Source organism: Rhincodon typus, unplaced genomic scaffold (genome assembly GCF_021869965.1).
Source record: "Rhincodon typus isolate 14 unplaced genomic scaffold, sRhiTyp1.1 hic_rhity00001629, whole genome shotgun sequence".
Classification (NCBI taxonomy): Eukaryota; Metazoa; Chordata; class Chondrichthyes; order Orectolobiformes; family Rhincodontidae; genus Rhincodon; species Rhincodon typus.
Window position 1 is genome coordinate 1 of NW_025967267.1, and position 25,000 is coordinate 25,000.

Here is a 25,000-nt window from a genome sequence, read left to right on the forward strand (position 1 = left end):
GAAAATATGTCTTTTAGCGAAATGTGGCCAAAGACCCATCTCACATTTATACATTAACAACATTCTCCTGCAGAATTGCATTTTTTTAAAAGCAGGAACCAGTCCAAAGTTACTCTTGGCTTCCAAAAGGCTTGTTTTAACATTTTTTTTTGGTGAGTCTTAGTGTCTCATGTTTATAGCAAGGTTATTCTCCTCAGACTTTGAGAATTCACTGAGTAAAACTTCCACCTGTAAGGACCACTGTGTCTTCTCCTGGCTATAACAACGTAAATCTTCCAGTGTCCTTAAATTCTCACAACCAGAGAACAAGCTCTGAGAAGCATCCTGCCTGGTGGCAAACAGAGAACAATCTTTTGGCCCCACCCTGTTCATAGCAGTGTGCAGAGCTGGATGAACACAGCAGGAAGGCTGACGTTTCGGGCCTAGACTCTTCGGGTCTTATGATTTTCTCAATCAGGCAGAGTCTGAATGGTTTTGTGAAAGGGAAGTTGTGTCTGTCCAATTTGTTTAATTCCTCAAAGAATTTAACAAGTTGGAAGAAGGGGAACTTGTAGATGTGTTACTTGAATTTTCAAAAGATATTTGATAAGATGCCATTCGCAAGGGCATTACACAAAATAAGATGGTGTAGGAGGTGACATATTTAGCATTGATAGAGGATTGTTTAGGTGACCGGAAGCAGAAAATAAGATAACGGGTTATTTTTGGAATGGCGGACTAACTAGTAGAGGGCTACAGGATTGGGACTGCCATTATTTACCATCTTTATTAATGACTTGAATGAAGGGATCAAATGTGAGTTTGCTAGTGGTACAAAGATAGGGAAGTAAGTTGTCACAATGACATAGAGCCTACAGCAGGGAAAGATGGGTTTGATGTGGGAGCAATATTTGGCAGATAGAACATAATTTGCAAAAATGTGAACTTGTTCAGTTTGACAGGAAGAATAGAAAAGTAGTATATTAACATCACCACCCTGACTCTGTTGTGGAGGGAAGTCTACTGATGGAACAGCTGAAGATGAATAAGCCTAGGACCTTCCTGACTTTAGGAAGTCCAACAGTGACATCATGAGATAATAGTTGTCTGGTGAGGTTGCGATTATCAGACTATCTCTTCAATGATTTGTCTCTCCAATTAACGACTGTTTCCCAAATTCTGTTCCTTAAGAACCTGTAAAAATGGTAAATTTAACCCTTATTGGCAGTAGAGTGCTCTATGCATTGGGGTGATGTCTGTAGTTTTTGCAGTTTTGTATATTTTGCTGTTATTATGTTTAATAATGGGTTGTACTAGTCTGGTCTTGAGTGCGATGTGTTTATTTAAAAAACTTCTCAAATACCTTGGATTGGTTTGAAACTGGTCAGAATGAGTTACTTCTTTTGAGGGATACTTTTTGATTTTTGTAGGTTACTTTTGATTTGCAGGAGCTCCTTGCTGAAATTTAAAATCAACTGTACTTGAAGCAATCATTTACATATTCTCTCTATTGCCAGTAAATGATTTGGAAAAAAGAAAAGGCTTGCAGCTAATCAGACAAAAAGAAATTTGAGAGCAATTTAAACAGTTTACCTTCATTCTTCAACTTCCCCAATGGCCCAATAAGAACCAGTCTCAGCCTTCTTGACCTCTTCCAGTGGCTAACTCGAAGCATAGCAGGTTGGACTCCACTGAACTGACTAAATGTTCAACTTCTTTTACACGTCAAGAAAATAGACACTGCAGCCATAAGTTTGTACATAGATATGCATTGCAGAACTATTTCAAGAAAAACCCAAGAACTTCGCTAAAAAGTGTGGGAAGCAGAAACAGGTTATACCTAAATATGAAATGCCAACCTGGCGAAGCTACTGCTCAACACCACAACAAAAACAAAAGTCGCTGGAAAAACTCAACACATGTTTCCAGACCTATTGAGTTTTTCCAGCAATTTTTGTTTCTGTTTCTGATTTCCAGCATCTGCAGTTCTTCCATTTTTTTTGTTTAGTACAGCATGTATGCATATATATGTTGTGGGGTTTGCTTATGGATGGGGAATGGCAGCAATTGGAGATGGTCTGTAAATATTGACCTTGCCAGTGAGGTCAGAGCTGACCAAGTGGCAAATATTTGGTTCATTCTCAATTTTCGGCAGGCAATAGACAATGACAAAACATCACAAAATCAGTTTTACTTAATAATAATTTCTTTTTTTTTTAATGTCTCTTCCAGCTACTGCACTCCCATAGCTATTTGAGAGATTTGTTAGAATTGGTTACTTCAAAATCCACTTCAACCAGTATCATTGATTTTCTTTCAGTAACATCCATACTGTCTGTTTTCTTTGAAATGTGATTCCCGCATTTAAGTTGCAACTACTTCATACCACTCTTATTAACCATCGACAATTTGATGCTTTTTAAGTTTGAATTTGGAAATTGCTGTAGAATGTTTACCCTGCCCTCATAATTCAGAATGCGCTTTGGACTCCTTTGCAATTAAGGCTATTACTTCTGCAAGGATCCTTGCATCTTGAAAGCCCCTCCTTTCATATTAGCCAGTGGGATCTCGGTCTCTAGGAGTTAATGCTCCCATAAAGTGTTTAGTGAAAATAACTGCCTATTTTTGGTGGTGGTGTGCCAATGGCAATTGAAGTAAATTGACTTTGTTGATGCTAATGTTTAGTTTATATCGCTTATCTTCAATTAGTGCAATGTGAAAAATGCTTTGCGTTGCACAATCTATTAAAATAAACGAACATTAGAGGGTTTTACATAATAAAGCATGTGACTGGAAATCTTAACTTGTTCATCTCAAGGTAAACAACAAGTACCAGCTATCATTCTGTTTGTGAAGCAGTCTGAGTCACAAGATTATGTTATTACAGGCACCATTCCTGTGCAGATGCCATGAAACTGGAAACAAAAGCCATTTATTGAACAGCGCGGAAGGGAAAAGTAATCAGCTTTGAAATATTCTACCATGGAGACTAAAGATTTGAAAAAGAGAAGACCAGGTTATTTTGCCAGGTAACTTTTTTCAGTTATTTATTTTTGGAATTTTTTGTGCATGGTACTGTGTTTATCATTTATTCAAAAGGATTTAAAGCAGAAGCAAACATTATGAAAATATCTACAGAATGGAAATGCTTGTCCACGAGCATTTCCTTGCTTTGCCTTAACTGTAGATGGGTTGAGCTTGTTGACCACTCCTTAACTGTCTGAAAGATAACTGTTTTACAGAGAATAAGAAAGAAGATTGGCATTAATAAGATGCAATGACTCTTATGTCATTGGTTATTTTATGGTTTGCGGGGAAGTAATTCTTGTTCTTTATTTACTTTCTTATTTGTGACATTTGATATTTGTGCTGGAGGTGAATGACTGCATTGGTGAGTGGTGCAAACTATTTTGGAATGAAATGATCCTTAGGCAGTTGCATTGTGGAAAAAAAAAATCAATAAAGGATATCTGTGTTGCATAATAATACCCTGCCACCAAACCCCAGAAGTGTTAGCTCATATTATGAATGTGAATTGCTGCGCTTGTTCCAATGGTAGTGGCTGTGTTGTGAGCACTGGTCTTTTCAAACTTTCTATTTTTGATGTTTTAGCATTACTAAGCTCTAGACTCTTTTCCACTAATGAATTTTTAGATCAGAAATCTATAAGCTATATAACTGCATACATTAGTACAGTGTCTATTGGAAGACATTTATTAAACTAAATGTACATAAGATTATCCATAAAAAGCGCATAAGGAAATAACATTCGACCTTTATATTTTAAGAGTTGCATAAATGTTAGGTACTATCTTGTGATCTTGTACACAATCAGTATTTAGATCAAACCTATTAGAAAGCACTGGGATAACTTGATCAATAGTGGAGTTGGTGGAGAAGTCAACATGAGGGCTTGGAAACTGGAGATCAGCAGAAGGCAATAAAAGTTGTGTGGAACTGTGTCTTCCTTATTGAGTGGTGTTATAAAATTATTTCTTTGAAACAAAGAAAAGCAATAAGTTTCGTTATTGGGGATTGGGTTTTGTTTGTCAATTTATGCCAAAGGAAAGAAATTGTGCAGTTTCTCCATTGTGGAGGTGGTGATGGAGGGGATGGATTTTTTTCTCTAAGTTTGACCACATTGGAGAGTGATCCCCCTTGTCCTTATACATACAATAAGTCCCCGTTTTAAGTTGGCCTGTGTTGAGTTACCCTGCTTTAAAGTTTCAATGCTTTTAAGATTGGTATTCTAAATTGCATCTTCAGTTTAAATTTAATATTGTTTTGTATACTATTTCATGTTTTTTCTCATTACGTATTCTTTCACAATTATACTTCTTGTCTGTAAGGTTGGCCTGTTTGGTATCATTCTGAACTGAGGTTTTCTTTCACGTTAAGCAAACCACAAAAAGGAGCTCTTTTTAAAGTCAGAGAGAGGGAGATTTGCTACTTACAGCGGGTAAAATTCCTTTCTTTGTTTTGGGCTCATTTAGCTGAGAATACTACGTGTAGTACTTGGTCTTTTGGACCATGACTCTGCAATCTTCTGTTTAACTTTGGAGCACCAAGTCAGGTCCTTTTTCACCTTTTGCAGTTGGTGAAGCAGAGAGGCTATTATAGCTGGTGAACAAAGCTGAAGCTAGCAAGCCAACATGCTATTGAGATGTTGATTGCTCACAGTCACCTCCACTGAAACACTTTTGGGATGTTCCAATAACCTTCTGAAGAGATTGGAGATATCTACCAACTTGTCGTGACTAACCAAAATGGGAGAAGGTTCATTCAGGAAGGCACTGAACAGAGACTTTGTTAGGAGCATTCCCTGACAGCAGACCATATGCAAAAACCTCCAAAGAACTCATCTATCTGATCCTCCAGCCAACACCTGGGCCACCTGTGGCAGTGCTGATGGCAAATTGAAGTGGAAGTGAGTCATTCCCAAACCCTAAGTATCTGCATATGAAGAAAGAGAGGCTGATGAGTGTTATATAATTTGACTTCACACAATAATTTTCTATATTAAATATTTACAAAGTATTTCTTTCAGGAATTTCATCCAGTAACTGCACATGTACAGTATAATTTCACAACATACATAGGATCCTTTGGATATTTCTTGCCTGGAAAAGTCCAATTCAGATTTTAACTTTTAATTTTTCAGTGTTATTTCACTTTGTCATGATCTCCAAGAACACACCTGCAACTTTTAAGTAAGGATGTACCGTATGGAATATAGATGAAGTTACATGTCACAAAACTATTTGGTTAGAATTAAGGAATAATAGATGAACTGCTATTCTGGTACATTTGTACTATGCCAGTGTGACTTGGACTTCAGTATGAGGGGAATAATTTGTAAAGCAAAATTTGGAAAAGCGGTAAACAGTGAACAGCATATAGACTGGTGAAATTGCCAAACCCATGGCTAATGAAATTTAATGCAGAGAAGTTTGAGGTGATGAATTTTGATAAGAATGATGAGAAGCGATACAAACTAAATGGTACCATTATAAAAATGCTGCAGCGACTTGGGTGCATTTATACAAGTCTTTGAAAATGGCTGGCTGCATTGAGAAAGCTGTTTTAAATCCATAAGAACCATTGCTTTCATAAATACAGGCAGAAGATGTAAAGCAAGTAATTTATTCTAAAATTTTATAGATAATTAGTTTGGTGTCAGTGGAATATTACATCCAGTTAGGAGCGTAACGCTATAGTAACAGTTTCAAGTCCAAGGGAAGTATGCTGAGAAGACTTGCTACTGTGGTCCACTGGAAGCTGAACACTATTTCAGCTTTGAGGAGAGACTGGAGAAACTGAGGTGGTTGCCTGGGAACAGGGAAGTTTAAAGGAAAATTTCATAGCGGGATTCAAAATAATGAAACATAAATAGATTAAGAGGGAAAACATTTTCTGGTGGTGTCAGGGTTGAAAACCCAAGGATTTTAAGGTAATTGGCAAAAGAACCAAAGGTAACACAAAACAAATTATTTTATTCAGTAAATTGTTCACATTCGAAATATATTGTGAAAGAGGATAGTGGGAGCAGACTCAATAATAGCTTCCATTGGATAAACAGTTCGGGGCAGAAAATGATGGGCTGTTGGAAAAAGAGCAAGGGACTAATTAGCTAGTCCTTTTAAGGAGCTAACATAGGCTGATTGTTCTTCTTCTGTGTTGTATCATTATACGTCAGCAACCAGACTGGATTCATTGTGGAATGCTGTAAATCAGATGGTCTTCTGGTGGTATCTCTTTCATTTGGTAGAAGTTGTGGGTTTCCTGTGTGTTTTGGGCATATTGTTTGAGGATTTGTCGTTGTTGGTTGGTTGCTTTAGCCTATTCCGAAATAATTGGAAGGATTATTAGAGAAGGGCAAAGTATAACTGCTCCAGTTTGTGTACTTCCATTAATGATCTGCATTCATGTAGCACCTTTAAAATAGAAGCACGATCGTATGAAGCAACTAGGAGCATCATCAAACAAAATTTGACATCCAACTGCATGAGAGTTCACAACAGCCTGGTCAAAGCGGCATGTCATAGGAAGAGATCAATCGTGTAAAGATCATGCCTTTTTTTATTTTGTGTTTCTGCAAATTAGAGACTGAAATGAGAGAGAGCTGTTTTAAAAGCCAGTGTTCAAAAGGGTAGCTGCCATTTTGAAAAAAAACAAGTAATCTGAAATCCATTGCAAGCAATTGAACCAGTACTGATTAGAGTTGAAGACGTTTTCGAGCTGGGGGGATGTACTGATGAGTTTTTGCTAGCAACAAGGAGTTAATTGGTTTATGGACTAGTGACCAGCTTCCAAAGACCTTTTTGCTTGCCAACAACTCTGTTGGTCCTCAGGTAACTGAACATCTTGGAGCTGAGAACAAGATATAGAGAGCAAGAGAGAGTGAGAAGTGTTCAGTTCTTAACCATCTCAGGAGCTCCCTTCCTCTCTGCAGTCAAAACTCAGTGTAAACCTGAAGAAAACCAGTTTAACTTTGCTGTAACTGTCATTGTAAGCTGTGACTTTCACTGCTAAGTCAGAGACTTTTTATAAGGGAACCAACCACCTCGTATTCCTTATCAACAAGTAGAAGCATCTGGAGAAAAGTGACTGAAGGAATGTGATGGCCAGCAGAAGAGTCATGAAGATCATCTCAAAAACAGTGCCTGGGAACCAAGACTACTGAACTGACTTTCTAGACTTTTCCCCTCTGTCCATAACCTATTCGTGTGTGTAAGTTGTTAAGTGGCAGTTTATAAGTGAATTAGAGTTTAAATTCGTAGTATTATATGCTAACAGTTTAAACTGTTAACTTGTTTAGCTAGAATCTAATTACTTACAATAAATAGTGATTCTTGTTCAGTGTGGAAACCTCGTGTGTGCTTCCTATCAATGTGGGTCCAAAATTCTGGTAAGTTGGGGAACTTTGTGTATTTTAGTTACTTTAGTGAGGGAAGGAATATTTTTTCCCACGTCAGGATGGTGTGTGGCTTGGAGAAGAGGTTGCTGGTAGTGGTAGTCCTATCTATCGTCTACTTTCCTTATCCTGCTAGGTGTATAGGTTGTGGGTTTGAAAGGTGCCTTTGAAGAAGCCCTTGCCGAGATGGCTGTCATATTTCTTGTGGTACAATCAGGCGTCGCTGTCTATTGGTGATGAAGGTCAGAAATCACATGACACCAAGTTATAGTCCAACAGGTTTATTTGAAACACAAGCTTTCGGAGCCTCTGTCCTCCTTCAGGTGTTAGTGAGAGAGGTAGTTTCAGACACAGAATTTATAAGTAAAAGATCAAAGGTTCACACTATTGATGAGGCTGTACTAAACAAACATAAGATGCTGTTAGATCTTTAATCAGTTAGAATGTTTTATTTGATTAATATGTATATATTAAACCCACACACGTGAATCTATGGGGTGAATTTATATTTGCAAATACATATTTTTGTTCAAAAAGCATACAATTTATAGACAGTCAATCAATATGGCGTTTTATAAATTCTTATTTTAGAAATAAAACCAGTCTGACTCCAAACTAAAACACAAACAGGTTCTAAACAAGGTCTCACACCTAACATGCATTGTCTGACCTAAAATGTCATCCCTTCTTTACACTGATAAAACTTTTAGTTCTCTCAGGACCGTGACTTGAAAGGAATTCGGGGATTTACATATACATATAAATCAGTTGAAACCTTCTGACTGATTAAAGGTTTAACAGCATCTTAGGTTTGTTTAGTACATCCTCATCAATCGTATGAACTTCGATCTTTTACTTATAAATTCTGTGCCTGATACTACCCCTCTCACTAACACCTGAAGAAGGACTGAGGCCCCAAAAGCTTGTGTTTTCAAATAAACCTGTTGGACTATAACCTGGTGTTGTATGATTTCTGACCTTGTCCACCCCAGTCCAACACCGGCACCTCCACATCACGCTGGTGATGAAGGGAGTGAATATTGAAGGTGACAGATGTGGATGCTGATAAGCAGACTGTCTTGTCTTGGATGGTGTCAACTTTGGGTTGTTGGAGCTGCACTCTTCCAGGCAGGCGAGAATGTTCCATCGCAGCGCTGACATTGATAAGTTGCTGGACTGGGCTGATAGTTTGCAGGTGAAGTTTAAGGCAGAGAAGTGATGCACATTGGTAGGAAAAATATTGAAAGACAATATAAAATAGAGGGTGCAATTCTAAAAGGGTGTAGGAGCAAAGGGCCTTGTGTATATATGTGCACAAATCATTGTAGGTGGCAGGACAAGTGAAGAAAGCAGTTAATAAAGCATACAGTGACCTAGGATATAGAGTACAAGAGCAAAGAGGTAATGTTAAACTTGTCGAAGACACTTGTTAGACCTCAACCAGAGTATTGTGTCCAATTGTGGATATCACATTATAGGAATAATGTCAATGCATTGGAGAGAGAGCAGAAGAAATTTACAGGACTGATTCCAGGAATGAGAAACTTCAATTATGAGGATAGATTGAAGAAGTTGGGATAGTTCTCCTTGGAGAGATGGCAGCTGAGAAGAGATGTGATAAATATTTTCAAAATCATCAGCAGGCTGGACATAGTAGAGAGGGAGAAGCTATTCCCACTTGTGAAAGAAGAAAGAATGACAAGGCACAGATTTAAAGTGATGTTCAAAAGAATCAAAAGTGATGTGAGAAAAACTTTCTTTCAGTCAGTAGTTAGGATCTGGAGTACACTGCCTGGAAATTTTGGTAGAGACTGCCTTAATTCAGACATTCAAGAGAGTGTTGTTGATTATTTTGATGGAAATAGTTTGCAAGGGTATGGGGGAAAAAGCAGGAGATTGGCACTAGGTAATGATGCTTATTTGTGCTTGCACAGGCTGTTCAATGAGCTTAATGGTCTCTCTCTGATGATTGTGACAGGTTGTGATGGTAATGCCCTTGTACATTAATGGCAAATGGTTAGATTTTCACTTGAAGATGCTGATTGCATGTCCTTTGTTGGCACTTAACAATTCAAATGTGAATGCAAGCTTTGGTATCAGAGGACACCTAAATGATATTAAACATTTGTAGCTATACTAATATGTGTCACTTGGAGCAAAACAATGTTTTGTGAATTTTAATATTCTTTTTGCTGATTGTGATACAATTTATTCTGCAAATCAATGGACAGCTGATTTATACAGGAGTTAGAAGTAGAGACCTTAGCTGTGATTGCACGCAAAACCTCTGCGGCCACTTCAAATATTTCAGCAGTTTCATTTGTTTACATTGTAAGACCACCAACCAGCTTAGAGTGTGATCTCGAGAATTTACACATCTGCCAACAACGCCCCTTTGAATTGGTAGCAAACTGTATAGTATATTAGTTGTATGTTCAGAGCAGTTATGCTAAATTGGCGAATCATAATGCATAAAAGGTTTTGTGACAACATGCTGGAGGTCTTAGTCCAATTATACAGGGCATTGGTGAGAGTATGTTTGGAGTGCTGTGTACAGTTTTGATCTCCTCATCTAAGGACAGATACTTACTCTAGAGAGAATCCAACAAGAATTCTGTACACTGGCTCTGCGGATAGGGCATTGTCGTACAAGTAGCAGTTGAATGAATAGGTTAGGTTTGTATTGTTTGAAGTTAAGAATGAGGAAGTGATCTAATTCCAACCAAAATTCTAACAGGATGCTTCCCTCTCTTAAGTGTGGAGTCACCACGTTAGAATAAGAGGTTGACTAGTTGGTTAGGTAGCATTTGCCCTTTGTCCGCCTCCTCTTCCCGCTCCTCCGTCCCTTCTTCCCGCTCCTCCCTCCTTCGGCCTCATCACCCCCCCCCCCCCGCCCCCCCCCCCCCCCCCTCTCCTGCCCCTCTTCCCCCTCCCCCTTCTGAGCTTTAATTGTTTGTTCAGTCCCCAGGCCCTTAATCAGAAATCCAATTAGAATGGTAACACCTGTTCTTTGCTGGTCCACATGGGGGAAAAAAATATAATCCACATAATTAACACAAAGCTCGACTCTGTTGGATGTACAGTTGCTGTTTTGTACCAGGAAAGAAGGATTTACCCCAGATCAAGAGGCTAGCAAGTTCTCAGCCAAAAAATCCCAGCAAATGCCACCGTCTCAGGTGTCTCTCATTGTAACAGAGCACTCCATGTTATTGGCAGAACTCAATGTTCAGCAACGTTTTCATGAGATCTTCTGGGATGTATCAGACAATGTTGCACCCCTCCTTGCCCTGTCAGCTGCCAGGAGAATTTTTTTTTGTGGATCTTCTACAATTAGTTCATGCAATACATAGGGGAAACTGCCTATTCACAGTTCGTCTTTCTGTCCAATTTTTTTTTCTCTCTCTCTTTCATTTCTTAAAAATAAACTGTTGGATGCAGTTTTGTAGTCAGGTGAATTTCACCCACCTCTTATGGTTTGGCACCCTTAATGTGACGTTAATTGTTTTTATTTTTAAAAATTCATTAATCAGGGAAGAAATATTGTAATCAAGTGCAATTCTTTCTCTGCATCTGCACTTGAACGATAGCAGCCAGTAGTGAGAAGTCACAATGATATTCACATTCCTTACCTGTCATTCTAAAAGAAAATGGAAATTTTATTAGTCCCTCCTCATAGCAACGTCATATGCTGGAAAATTTTGTTAGATTGATCTCAAGTTCTAATGGTTTTTTTGTTAGTTTCTGCATGCTGTCAAAACATTATTCAGCAATGTACAGTGCTGACAACACTTCTAGGTAAATGATCATTTTCTGGCGCTGTTGCCTCTTCACGTTATACCATTGCTTTGCATACCCAGCCTGATGATACAGCTTTGAAAGCATGTGGTTTGGTGACTGCTTTTCAGAGGGACCATATTCTTAGTCTTGAGGTTGTTAATTTTGTACATTTTAATTTGAAGCATCGAAACAGTGCTTTTGGTAATGTTGCCTCATATTCACAAGTTACACCAGGTGTCTTTGCAAGTAATAATACAGTGCTGACTCTAGAATGCAGATTAAATTTGTTAATTTTTTTTTCTCTTTCTCCGCATAAGAAAAAGCAGTTACCGCTTTCCTGATTTCTGTTTTACAGCTATGGGCTGTGGCGAGTAGAAAGGAAATCTACAAAAGCAGTTAGAGGAACCAGGTTGTGAAGAGTTCATTGGCTCTGCTGTAAATGTTTCTGACAAGGTGCCTTTCTGAGACATGGCCTCTGCCTGTAATTTTAATACATTTTGTGATTGCCTTCTTAAGGACGAATTGTCTCATTTTTATTCATTTAGTCTGTGACATAATTAGAAGACAATGTTTTTTGCAATCCATTGTCTTCAGCTCAAGCTGAAGACAGAAGTTCATGATGTCATGATGGCAGCTGTAAAGCATAAAAGGAAGTACAGAAGTGAATGGGGAATACTGAATATTGTTCAGTTACATCTTTAGAATACCACTTGAATGATTTATGGGTCATTCGATCTATTTTTCTAATACTTGTATGGCCTGGGGTAGGTGTTGCAGAAATGTTCCATGCAATGTCATAATATTTAACCTGTGCATGTGCTTTAAGTGTTAGAATCTCTTTGCTATCAGAATTTAGTATTATCTTTTTGCTGTGAAGTGGGAACTTTTCATTTAAAAGGACAGAACTTACTGGGCCAGTAATAAGCATGCATTATATTTTCTACAATCACTGGAACATTTTCTTAAATCATGTTTTTTGTAATGGAAGGCCATATTTCCCAATATTGTACGTGATAATTGCTGATGAAAAACTTTTTAGATGAAATTTTTTTGAATTTTCAGGCTGCTTCTCGTGACGTCACCATACGTCTCACTCTGCAGCCTCTCACTAAATCTACACTGGTAAGTTGTGCTTAAAATAAGTGGAAAAGTTTAACCTTTGGGGAAAAGAAATGTAAAATACCTACAAAGGGAGCCAAAATTAACATTTGTCATAATCATATCAGCTATTCTGCATCATTGCTGGTTCCTTGATGTTATACAAGCTATTGGCCCATCATTGAGTTATGCGATAATAGTGGATATTAACTAATTATTTTTATTTGTTCCTCACCCAATTTAATTTTTAAGTAAATAACTGGCTGAAATACTGGTACAATTGTGAAATGTCTAGACTTGATACTAAGTCTTAGTTGCAGGGAATGAATAATTGTTACTGAATTTACACCTAAAATAGTTTGAATCAATCCAGTAGCAGGCACAGCCAAGGAAGGCTAGGCAGCCATGAGTGTAAGGTTGCTGTTTTCATGCAATTCGCCTCTTGCTGCTTCTAATTGGAATTGAGGAAATTAGTAATGGCATTATTACTGCATTGTTTGTAATTGGTTAACCAAATTCTGAAATCTATGAAGAAACCATTAGTACATGCAAGCTTGAAAGGAGTAGTTTTGCAGTTGAGAGTTTGAATAGTATGCACCAACACATAAATTGTAGTTATAATACTTACCTATACTTTAGTAACCCTTGTTCTTCGCTGGTTCACAATGATTGACTTTTTTTCTCTCTTCCCAGTGCTGTTTGTTAATTGTGTAATTTTAATTATGCATTCAGCTGTAATAGCTTTGTAAATTTAGAAAGGAAACATTTACTGAATATCATTCCGTTGCTATTACTACAAGTAAAAGCTGAAATCTCAACTGTAACTGTTATAATCAATAATTCAACAGTTTCATCTTCTCATTTGGTTACTGCTTTGAGTGCCTCAGCTTATAATGGTCCAAATCAAAGCATGGATCATGCATTCAATTGGCAAGCACCTTCAGAGATAATACTCGGACAAAATTCATTGAAGATCATTGATCAAAAGAAAAGGATGCATCTCGGAGACCAGCTTTTGTGTCAACTAGCTTTCTAGGAATATTTGGGGATGGGGAAAGGCTTCACCTTTCCTGGCTAGTCACAATTATCTGTTATTCCTGTATCCTGTTGTATTATAAGGTAATGATAGAATCATAGAATAGTTACAACTTAGAAGGAGGTCATCCCGCTTATTATATCCATGTTGGCTTTCTTTGCAAGTGCAATCTCGCAAGTTCCATTTGGAGTTAGTTTTCCCCCTAGCTCTGCAATTTTTCACCTTCAGCTGCTTATCTGCTTCTCTTTTGAAAGTTATTGTTCTGATGAATGGTTACTGACCTGAGATGCAAATTGTGTTTCTCTGTTGGTAGATGTCAACTGATGTATTTTGTAGTTCCAGCATTTTACTTATATTTTAGTATCTTATTTTAGTTTTGAACATATTCTCTGTCTTCATGACACCTTGAACTACTTGTGCACAGGTGTATCTGTTGAACTCCTTATTATTCCTACCAAAATTTATTACTTGCTCTCTGCCTTATATTTCATGTGTCCAACCTATATGCTCTTGAAGCTTATCACTGTTTTCCTCATAGTTTATACAGCAATTCCTTAACTCTACTTATGTTCCCAAAAAATGCAGCTTTAAGTGAACCAAGTTTAATCAATTTTTTTTTTTGAAATTTAATTACAACCAAGTTAAAAATTGTAGTTATGTTCTTTCAGTTCTGCCAAATTCCTGTATTTGTACTTGAAATAACTTTTTTAAAAAGCATTCTTTTAAAATTTGTTTACACAGTCTGCTTGACTCCTGATGGCTTTCTCTCTGCCTCAGCCACTGCCTGAACTCTGCCATTTTGAGCCGGAGTATCAGGGAGGGGAGTAGTGTGCCACCATCCACGTCATCATTGATACTGTGGACTTGTTCAGAAGAACCATCACTCTTGCCTGTATTCAAAACTGAATACTGAATTATTCAAGTAACACATTTGCTTTTGTGTTTTGGATTATTTTATGTGCCAAACTATGAAACTCAAAAATGTTGATTGAATGATTTTGAAAATGTGACACAACTCCAACATTGCTGACAAGTCAAATAGCCCTGAATAAAATCTGGTTCAAGAACCAATTAAATTCTGGGTAACTTGACTACCTGTGGGTTGTTAGTTTTTTTTATAAAGCAGAGTTTGCTCCCCTCCCTCCTGATAAGTAAAAGCGAAACACCCAGAAAGGCGCGCCTCGGCTTATGATCTCCTAAAATGGAGTGTGCAAAATGTTTAATGAGCCCTCAATCTGTTATAAAGGAGTGGTTAAATAAAACTAAATCCCTGACACTCCCTTTACAATCAACAAAGAACAATTTATTTATCTAACTCTAACAGGAAACAAATTAACTAAACTATTAACAAACCAAATAAACCCCTTCTAACTACTAACAATTCCCTAATAAGACAAGGTTCTAGTGGTATGCTTTTCCAATAAATACAAGTCCCACTTATATAAAGCAAAAATAAAAAAAAAAGATTGAGTTAGTCTCTCGAAATTACAGCCAGGTTATGTGTTTTGTAATGTGCTGTGTCTTCTCCAACGAATCCTTCTGTCAGGAAAGCCTTCTCAGTGAATCCTTCTGTCAGGAATATTAACTATTTGTGCCGGAGGTACCTTTTAATTTAGATGGAGCTTATTCTAAGGCTTAGAAAATTTTGTGAGAGCCAGTGATTCATTCTTTTAGAGCTGAGAGCTGTTCTGTTGGCAGGTGACAGTTGACTCTACCCCAAATTTCCAAATGCTCTCATCTTTTATACCCTTAATGACATATCAGTTTCTTACAATAGGATTGGTCCTATGTTGTCAGAATGATCAGATTTAAATTTAATTAGTTTTTGGTAGCAAAGGGCCTGGTTCAAATGGATCGGCTAAAAATCAAACTTGTGGTCTTGATAACAAAACAAAACTGCTGCTTGGCCTGCTAACTGTATGACGTTTTGATACAGATGTTTCAATTCGAGTGCTCTGTGCACCTACAAACCCGCAAGCTGCTGCTGCTGCTCACAGACATCCATTTTGAATCTCTAAGCATGGAAAAAGCACATCATTTTTTAAAGGGACCTCACACTGCTTTCCCCATAGCATTTTACAAACACCAACTTGTAACATCCTGCCTTCCAATCCACAAGTACTCTACCCAACTTCGCAACAGTTTGTTTTAGTTTCTCGCTGGGCTGTCAGCTTTCTCATTGAAAAGTGAATATTGTGAAATAAAATCAGAAAATGCTGGAAATTCTCAACAAGTTAAAGAGCATCTGTGAAAAGAGAGTAGAGTCAACGTTACAAGTTGATGACCTTTTAGGAGTCTTCTACCTTAGGTTAGTTCTGTGAGTGAGGAGAGTGTATGAACAAGTTTGTACTTGCTGTGTGATTTTTCTCTTTCTGTATTGAGGAAGAACTTCTTATGGGATTGAACGAGCATTTTTTTCCCAACTCCGTAGGTAAGTGAATTTGTGAAAAGTTTCACTAATGCTGTGAAGCTGAGAGAAACAACCTTCAAGAAGGAACATCTCTAAGAGATGCCATAGCCTTTTATTTGTTGCAGACTTTTGAAAAGTGAAAAATTGCTTACAGATGAGAGGTGTTTCTCTTCTAAATTTGGTTGAATCTCCTTTCTAATAAATTGGATAAATCATAGATAATGAAGTCTTGCAGCCTTGGTCAGCCTTTTGCTGGACCAACAACATTGAAACACAAAATTCTAATTTGACCTGTGCAGAAATGTTATTACACACTTCTGAAGCAGGTGGGACTTTAACCTGGATCTTCCGATTCAGAAATAGGGACAGTACTTTTACCTTGTATGTCCAGGTAATTAACTGTGGTTATAAGAACACATCTTTCATGTATCCATCTGCTAATTTGTGCAAATTAATGACCACCCTGTTCAGACATGTTACGGCACTCCTCTGTGGCAGGTGGCCCTTGAACCTGTATCTTCTGTGCCACGTGAATCTTGTCTCAAGTCATGAGTGCAATGGCTAGTGTGTTGCACTAGCAAAGTGACATCAAATGCAGCAAAATTCTTACTAAGTCACATTTGACTGTATAATGTTTCTTGTTAGGGTTTTTTTCTAAATATTTGAATTTGACTACTGTAGCAATAAATGCAATATACTGTGGATGCTGGAAATCTGAAGTAAAAGCAGAAAATGCTGAAGAAACTCAGCAGGTCTAGCATCACCTGTGGAGAGTGAAACATTGTTAATGTTTTGAAATTGATATGACATCTTCAGAATGGTCCTATTACAACAGTTGCAGCAAGATACAAAAGCTACAAGCTTTGGCAATGTCCCTGTAGCATGATAGTATAGGTCTAAAGACCTGAGCTCCAGAATAAACCATTTCCCAAGCTGAACAATTCCAGTATAGCTTAAACTTCGCATCCACCTTATATTGTGTAAACTCCACTCCAGTTGTTTTTTCCACCAAAAGCAGCATAAATTTAATCTGGTTACTATTCTTTTAGTCTAACCCTAGCCTTCTGGAAAATGATGGGATTCATTGATATTGCTATTGAATACTTAACTGATGCTCAGCATGTATTCCACCATGTTATCTGGACAGAGCAGATGGGGATGGAATGTTCAAAGGGGTCATCACCTAAGGGATCCTGTAGGAAGTGATGCAGGATAAGGCTGTCTTTTTGAACCTGCCATTGCAGTAAGCATGCATTGTTATGACCCAGATGGAAGGAGTGTACCGCAAGTGCACTGTTTTTTTCCTAGTTCCACTATTCCACAGATCACAGCCATTAAGTTTGTTTTTTTTTCCCAGTTCCCCAATTTAGTTTGCATTTCTCAAGTTAGTAGACATTGCAGTTTCCACCAGACAATGAGATTGTTTGGCAGGTGGGAAAGTGACTGCTTTTCTCTGATACTGACTGACCTATCAGCAACCTAGCCACCCAAAAACTACAGACTGCAGTAGGAAGCAGATATGATGCCAACTTTATCTTTTGGGCCCTTGACACTTAAAATATCAGGTATATAATCGTGAAAATAAATACAATCCAAAACAACTGCATTACAGCTTTGACACGTGGCACCTTTTTTCTCTTCCTACTTTCTATCATACTGTAAGAGGCAATATAAAGTAATATAAAACAAAGATGTACAAGAGAAAGCGCAAGGAAGAATCCTGAAAATTATTCCAGGAATATGGAACTTCAGTTATAAAGAATTGGAGAAGTTGGGGCTGTGTTCCTTGAAGAATGTTGACAAGTGATTTGATAAAGGTACTCAAAATCATGTTCTGGTCAGAGTAAATAGGCAAATACTGTTTGTATTGGTTGAAGGATCGAGAACCAGAGATCATGTATTTAAGTAATTAGCGAAGTAAACAATGGCAGTTAAGAAAAAATGTTTTCATGCAGTGTGGCTAAGGATCTGGGATACACTGCCTGGGACTATGGTGGAAGCAGGGTCAGCTGAAGCTTTCGAATGGGAAATGGTTTATCATCAGTTTTTACTGTAGAGAAGGAAATAGAGGCTAGAAAACGCAAAGAAATAAATTTTGTTGTCTTAAAAACAGTTCACATTACAGAAGAGGAAGTTCTGGAGGTCTCGAAGAATATAAAGGAGGATAAGTCTCCAGGACCTGATCTAATGTATTCCAGATCTTTGTGTGAAGTAAGAGCTAAAATTGCGAGACCCCTTGCAGAAATATTTGCATCATCTATAACAATGGGTGATGTGTCTGATGACTGGAGAGTGGCTAATGTTGTACCTTTGTTTAAAAAAAGTTATAAGGAGAAGTCGAGGAACTATAGACCTGAGAGTCTGACTTCAGTTTTGTGTAAATTGTTAGAGGTGATTTTAAAAGATAGGACTTATGAACATTTAGAGAGGCAAAAATTGAATGGAGATGGTCAGCATAGTTTAATGCAAGGAAAATCATGTCTCATAAACTTAATTGAGTTTTTTGAGGAAGCTACCAAAAAGATTAAAACCGAAAGAACTGCAGATGCTGTAAATCAGGAACAAAAACAGAAGCTGCTGGAAAAGCTTAGCAGGTCTGGCAGCATGTGTGAAGAAAAAATTTGAGGTCACTGGACCCGAAACATCAACTCTGATTTTTTTCTTCACAGGTGCTGCCAAAGTTGCTGAGCTTTTCCAGCAGCTTCTGTTTTTGTTCCAAAAAGATTGATGAGAGCAGAGCTGCAGACGTTGTTTACTTGGACTTTAGTAAAGCCTTTGACAAGGTTCTGCATGGTAGACTAATTAGTAAAGTTAGGTCACATGGGATTCAGGGTGACCTTGCCAATTGGATAGATAATTGGCTTTACAGCAGGAGACAGAGTGGTGGTGGTGGTGGTTTGTTTTTCATATTGGAGGCCTGTCACCAGTGCTGTTCAGCAGGGATTGGTTCTGGGTCCTGTTTTGTTTGTCATTTATACAAATGTTTTGGATGAGAATATAGAAGGTATGGTTAGTAAGTTTGCAGCCAAGACCAAAATTGATGACATAATAGATAGTGAAGAAAGTTTTTGAAGATTACAAAAGAATCTTTATCAAATAGGTCAATGGACTGAAAAATGGCAGATGGAGTTCAATCAGCATAACTGTGAGGTATTGCATTTTGGTACAGCAAATAAAGGTAGGACTTATACAATTAATGGTAAGGTATAGGGTAGTGTTGTAGAACGGAGGGACCTAGGAGTTCAGGTACATAATTCTTTGAAGTTTGCATCACATATAGACAGGGAGGTTAAAATGGTGTTTAGCATGTTTCCTCTCATTGCTCAGTTCTTTGAGTCTAGGAGTTGGGACGTCATTTTTGAGGTCGTGCAGGATATTGGTGAGGCCTCTTCTGGAATACTGTGTCTAGTTCTGTTCACCCAGTTACAGGAAGAATATTATTAAGCTGCAGAGGATTTAGAAGAGATCTACCAGGATGTTGCTGGGTATGGAAGATCTTAGTTATAAAGAAAGGCTGGATAGGCTGGGACTTCTTTCACTGGACCATAAAAGGTTGAGAGGCAACCTTGTAGAAGTTTATAAAATAATGAGGGGCATAAATAGGGTTAATGGTAGTTGTCTTCTCCCTAGGATGGGGGATTTCAAAACTGGGAGCACATTTTTAAGGTGAGAGGAGAGAGATTTAGAAAGGACATGAGGGGCAATTTTTTTTTTTACAGTGTGGTTCGCATGTGGAATGAACTTCCTAAGGAAGTGGTGGATGTGAACACAGTTAAAATGTTTAAAAGGCACTTGTATAAGTATGTGAATAGGGAAGGGTTGGAGGGATATGTGCCAGGACCAGACAAGTGGAACAAATTTAGTTTGGGATTATGTTCGGCATGGACTGGTTGGACCGAAGGGTCTACTTCTGTGGTGTATGGCTCTATCTGAATAGGAAAACTTTGCTTCACCTGTAACTGTTTTGTGACTGTAATCATATTGTAGCTGACGTTTATATAAACAACCACAGTAAAGGGATGGAAGGTATGGTTACCAAATTTGCTAACAACATAAAGATAGGCAGGAAAATAAGTTGTGAAAAGGACAAATGGAGTCCACAGAAAGATATAGGAAATTTGAGTGGGCAAAGATCTACCAAAAAATACTAATGTGGGAAAACGTGAAATTGTTGGCAGGAAGAATAAAAGCAGCTTATGGTCTACCGCTGCCTTAAAAGATATTCAAGGACTCTGCTTCCAAGACATTTTAAGGAAATATGTTTCAAAGGCTCTTGACATGTTGGGAGAAGAAAATTCATCTCCTGAATCACGATTGTAGAGCTTGGAGATGCAGAGGAATCTGGGAATCCTTGCACATGAATCACAAAAGGTTAGGTGCATGTACAGCAAGTAATTAGAAAAGCTAATAAACATCATAATTTATCATGAGGAATTGAAGCAAAGTGTGGAAATTATTCTTCAGTTACACAGGTCACTCTTGAGAATGCGCCTGGAGGACTACTGTGCACTGTATTGGTCACCTTAGATGTGTTGCAGGTAGTTCGAGAAGGTTTACCAACTATATCCTAGAATGGGGACGTTGTTTTATGAGGTCAAGTTAGACAGGCTAAGCTTGTAGCTGTTGGAGCTCAGAAGAAGCGATTTGATTGAAACAAGGAATCTTGTGACAGGGTAAAGAAACGGATGCTTCCTCTTACGGGAGAATTTAGAACTAGAATGGAGGCGTTGATGGATAGAGGAGAGATAATCCAGTTGTCTCCCAGTTTGAACCAATATTGTTGAAGATACCTGAAGTAAATTCTGATTGGTGGGGCAAAGGAATGCTTGCACAGAGGGTGTATAAATCATACGTCCTGTTGAGAGCCAATTGCATTAACAATTATTTCCTCTGGGGTATAATTTGGAAATAAGGTGGTTCTCATTTTACTTGAATTTGGCATTGAAGAGTGCCAGAATGAAATGCAGTTGCTGGAGTTGGACCTGCAGATTGTTCATTATTCCAATTTAAAATAATTTCAATATGAGAAGCTTTAGAAAACTGAATTAACTAAATGAAACTCCTCCTTTAATAGACTAACTTTTGCATTTATCATAGCTGCCAACATATTTGCTGTTATCCTCATTATATATTTATTGATAAAATACATGATATTTTGTGGGACAATGGAAATTTGCTGGGCATTCCAAAGTGGCAATTGAATGACTTTTTAACTTCTGTTGTAGAGGAAGTGACAGTGAAACGTCAATAAACACATACATGGCTAGCTTTTTGATGCACGGCTAGCCACAATTTCCAATTTCGAGTTGAAGTATTGGGTTTCTTGGTGTGTTGTGTGAAATGCATGCCTTAATTTATTGTTAATAAATAAACTCTTAATATGATATGTTAACATGATTCGTGTAGCCTACTGTAGTAGTGATCGGTATTAAGTGTTGAAAAGTTTTTAACATGGTTGAAACCTCTGCAGTGTATCGTGGGCAATGAATTTCTGTTTGTCGCCAGTAAGGTTCGAGAAAGAAAATTGCACAAGTGTGTGCAAGAAGAAAACAGGGACCCAATGATTGCATATATGTTTAATCAGATGAACTTTATTTTCACAGCTGATGGTGTTAAAACTGTATACTTGAGTTCCAAGTTCAGTGGCCCATTGTGGCAGGACAGGGGTCAGCAACTAATAGAGGTGCAGAACACACAGATTATTCCAAGTTAGAATCAAGAGTTTTTTCAGATTAAACCCACGGGACCATACAGTTGTATAGTACTTGATTGCTTAAATGTTTAGTACTTCTTAGATGAATGTTTTGTTTAGACAAGAGTTTATCAGGCGATGTCGACCATCTTGACTTGGCTTAGTTTAGAAAAGTGCTGAAATTTGATGTTTGCTAGAAGCCTCATCTTAGTCAGAAGATTGTAGACACAACTCCTCCTTCAAATAGGAGTTGTGTACATAATCTAGATTGATATCTGGAGGAGTAGTAAATTATTCAGGTATTGTCTTTCAAGTGAGACAGTGAATTGCATTGTAGTGGTGTACTTATGTTGATGTAATATAATGTGTGACACTGTTTGAAGAAAAGTTGTCGGAAGGCTCACAAAAGAGAGAACTATTCTATTGGATGTGATGAGTAATGTCCTCTGGAATTTGTAGAGCGCCCTAATCTTTTCATTTTTTAAAATCCAAGTCATAAACAGATCTAGAATGTTTTATACTGAATTTTCTTGTGACATGGCAAGTAGTAGTGATGGGAGTAGAAAGTTTCCAAGAAACTTTGATAAATGAGTGGCCATAACTAATTTGATTGAAGTTTAAAGTGGAGAAGTACAGTTTTACTCTTGAGACCTAAGAAATAAAAATCAAACTATTTTCTAAATGGAACTGCTGGAAACTATGGAGGACCAGAGAAATTTAAAGGTCTATTACAGAAATCACTGGAACCCAGTGGAGAGTTTAATAAAGAAAACAATTAAAATGATCAACGACATGTTGGACTTGAAGAAAGCTGGGATACAAAGGGATAAAAATTGTGCTACACAATTAAGTGGTTGTAATAAAAAAGTTAGAACAAAGCCATTTATGGGTGATGTCAGCAGGCATTATTTCGCAAAAGGTAGTGGAAATTTAGAACCAAAAAATATTGATCCAAGGCCAATTTCAAATCTGTGATTTGATGGGATATTCTCAGAAAATATTAATTTCCTATGCAGCATCAGTTTGGCCTTCATATACAGTGAATAAACAATATCATAACTTTTGGAACTAATCTCTATATATCCAAATTCAGCTTGACTTTCTAACAGTTATTCATAAACTATTTCTATTTTAAGGCTGAAGAAAAAAACAAAGCAACTGAAACAAAAGGAAGAAGAATCTTCAGATTGCCAAGCTGAAAAACCGCTGCATAAAATAGAAGGACAAACTGGTGAAGGTGCTTCTAAAGAAAACTTCACTGTATCTTCACGACATTTGGTTGACCATGAAACACTTCTGGATACATCAAAAAACTCCTTAAAAGCAGGGGACAATACTGTTGAAAACAATAGAAGAAAATCTCTAAAGAAAGAAATCCGACGTGCAGAACTTAAGAGTTTTTATTTGTCTGGTAAGTAACTGTAGAAAATATTGGCTAACTTTTAAGAGCCAAAATGTACCTTTTATGCCAAATGAAGTTGTAGGCTGGTGTTGTTAAGTGATCGGTTTCACAAACCTTATCTGGAATTACGAAGTTTGCAGGTAAATGTAATGTTATCTCTCATTGGTTACGATATGTGTTTGCTATACTTTTAAATGCTAACTGAAATCCTATCAAATCAAATTTTTAAGTAATCAACTAAAAGAAATGGAATTACAGCATTATTACAGCACTCAACCATATAAGATATGCTGAGAGCCATTCTAAATGTCAGTCTACTATAGAAGTAATGTCTGATAATGTAATCAGAATGTATTCATAGAGAGTTAGTGATATACAGATTTGAAAAATATGTGTATTTGAAGATTTGAGCAATTGAGCTCATCTCTGTATTTTGATTGATAAGCTGCCTAGAAAATGGGATGGAGGAAATTTGTGAACCTTTTCAAATATTTGGGTGTCCTTTTGCTTTCTTTGAGGCAGCTGAAGATGGACTGAAGAAGCAATAGAAGCACACAGTCAGGCAGAGGGATACGTAGGCAATTCTTTGTGGTGGAGAACATAGGGCCAAATTTCTCTTTGGTTTGAATAGAATAATTAAGTTATTAACAGTCTGGTTGAGCCTGAGACAGTGGTGTGGGAGAGTGGAAAAAATTTGAATTGAGATTAGAGTTCCAAATGCAGACTAAAGAAAATAACTTTGATCTCCCTATGGGAAGATTGATTCATCCTATATTAAATGTTGTAGTTATAGAGACAAGGTGGGTGGCATTGGCATAACATTTGGAACCTGGCACTCTTTCTTTGGATGATGCCACCAGTTTACAGATAAACAAAGAAGAGACAGGATTGGTAAGAATGAAGTTGAGAATGGGCAGTTTTCCTGACACAAGTGGGATAGAAACATTGGAGGAAAAGATATTCTGAAGAATGCTATCTCTGTTTCTCTCTTCACAGATAGATACTGCCAACCTGCTGAGCTTCTCCAGCATTTTTTGTGTCTATTTCAGATTTCCACCATCCACAATATTTTACCTTTATTTGAGAAGGATTGTGTGATGGACTTGTTGAAAATTGCAGACAAGACCAGTTGTGGTGATACATTATGGTTGTAACCAATGTTGTCTATCAACTTTTTGAGGGCCCTTTTTGATTTATGAGTGGTGGAAACCTGATTGGAGAAATTCGGAACAGGAGTGGAGAGAGCTGTCACAGAGCCAGAAGTCAGCAATATATTTGAGAGTAAAGTACTGTGGAAGCTGGAGATCTGAAATAAAAACGTACTGCAGAAACCCAGTAGATCTGGTGGCAGCTTTGGAGAGACAAACAGAATTAATATTTCAAATCCAATAGTTCTCTGCTTCAGAACATATTAAAGGATGTTATAGAGAAAAGAGAAGTTACAGTTGGGGCAGACTTTAGCAATAATTGAGTACTGAGTGGCAACAATATTCTTATAAACTGGGGGTAGTCCTTGAGAGGGGAGGATTCCCTACATTTGATCCTAATAATTGCTTTTTGACAAGGCCTATGTAACTTCACTGTTCCCAGTTTCTACTTGCTGTGTTTGGCTGCTACTCTGGATTTAATGCATTACTTTTCTGGTTTTCTACCCCTTATTTTAAATTACACGTCACCTCTCTTTGACACTTCTGTATGCGAGGTAGTTTTGCTGTGGTATTGACACTGGACTGAAATTATGTTGTGAGGATATAAGTTTGAGTCCCACCTTATTCTCTTAATAAGGATGGCCAATCTGCCGTCCTTAACTGGTCTGGCTACCTTCTGACTCCAGACTCAAGACTGATTAATCTTGAGTGCCCTTTTGAAATGATACAGCAAGCCTCTCAGTTATATCTAATCACTACACTCTGACAAGACCCATAACTGTGATTAGTCTTAAGTGCCCTATTGAAATGCTCTCGCAAGCCTGTCAATTATATCTAATCACAACATTCTGACAATAACAATGAAACTGGATAGGATTCCCTACTATCATCCAAGATACCAGAATAGCACAAACACCCCTGATGGCCCTGAAAATTCCTCCTTACTGACATTTGCGTGCTCATACCAAAGCTTGATGCAATCATTCACATAGAATCGTACCTGACAGACAATATCTCAGACTCCACCATCAAAATCCCTATATA

At 37.6% G+C, this 25,000-nt stretch overlaps 1 protein-coding gene across 1 annotated transcript; it reads left to right on the forward strand.

The window, feature by feature from the left end:
* Window positions 1-2,872: 2,872 nt before the first annotated feature.
* Window positions 2,873-22,817, forward strand: LOC125481298 (nuclear receptor coactivator 7-like; the record flags this gene model as incomplete). The annotated part of the gene is made up of 2 exons (XM_048592665.1): window positions 2,873-3,008; window positions 22,543-22,817. Coding segments are annotated over exons 1-2 (322 nt in total), but the record flags the coding sequence as incomplete, so codon positions are not given.
* Between the last annotated feature and the right edge of the window lie 2,183 nt (window positions 22,818-25,000).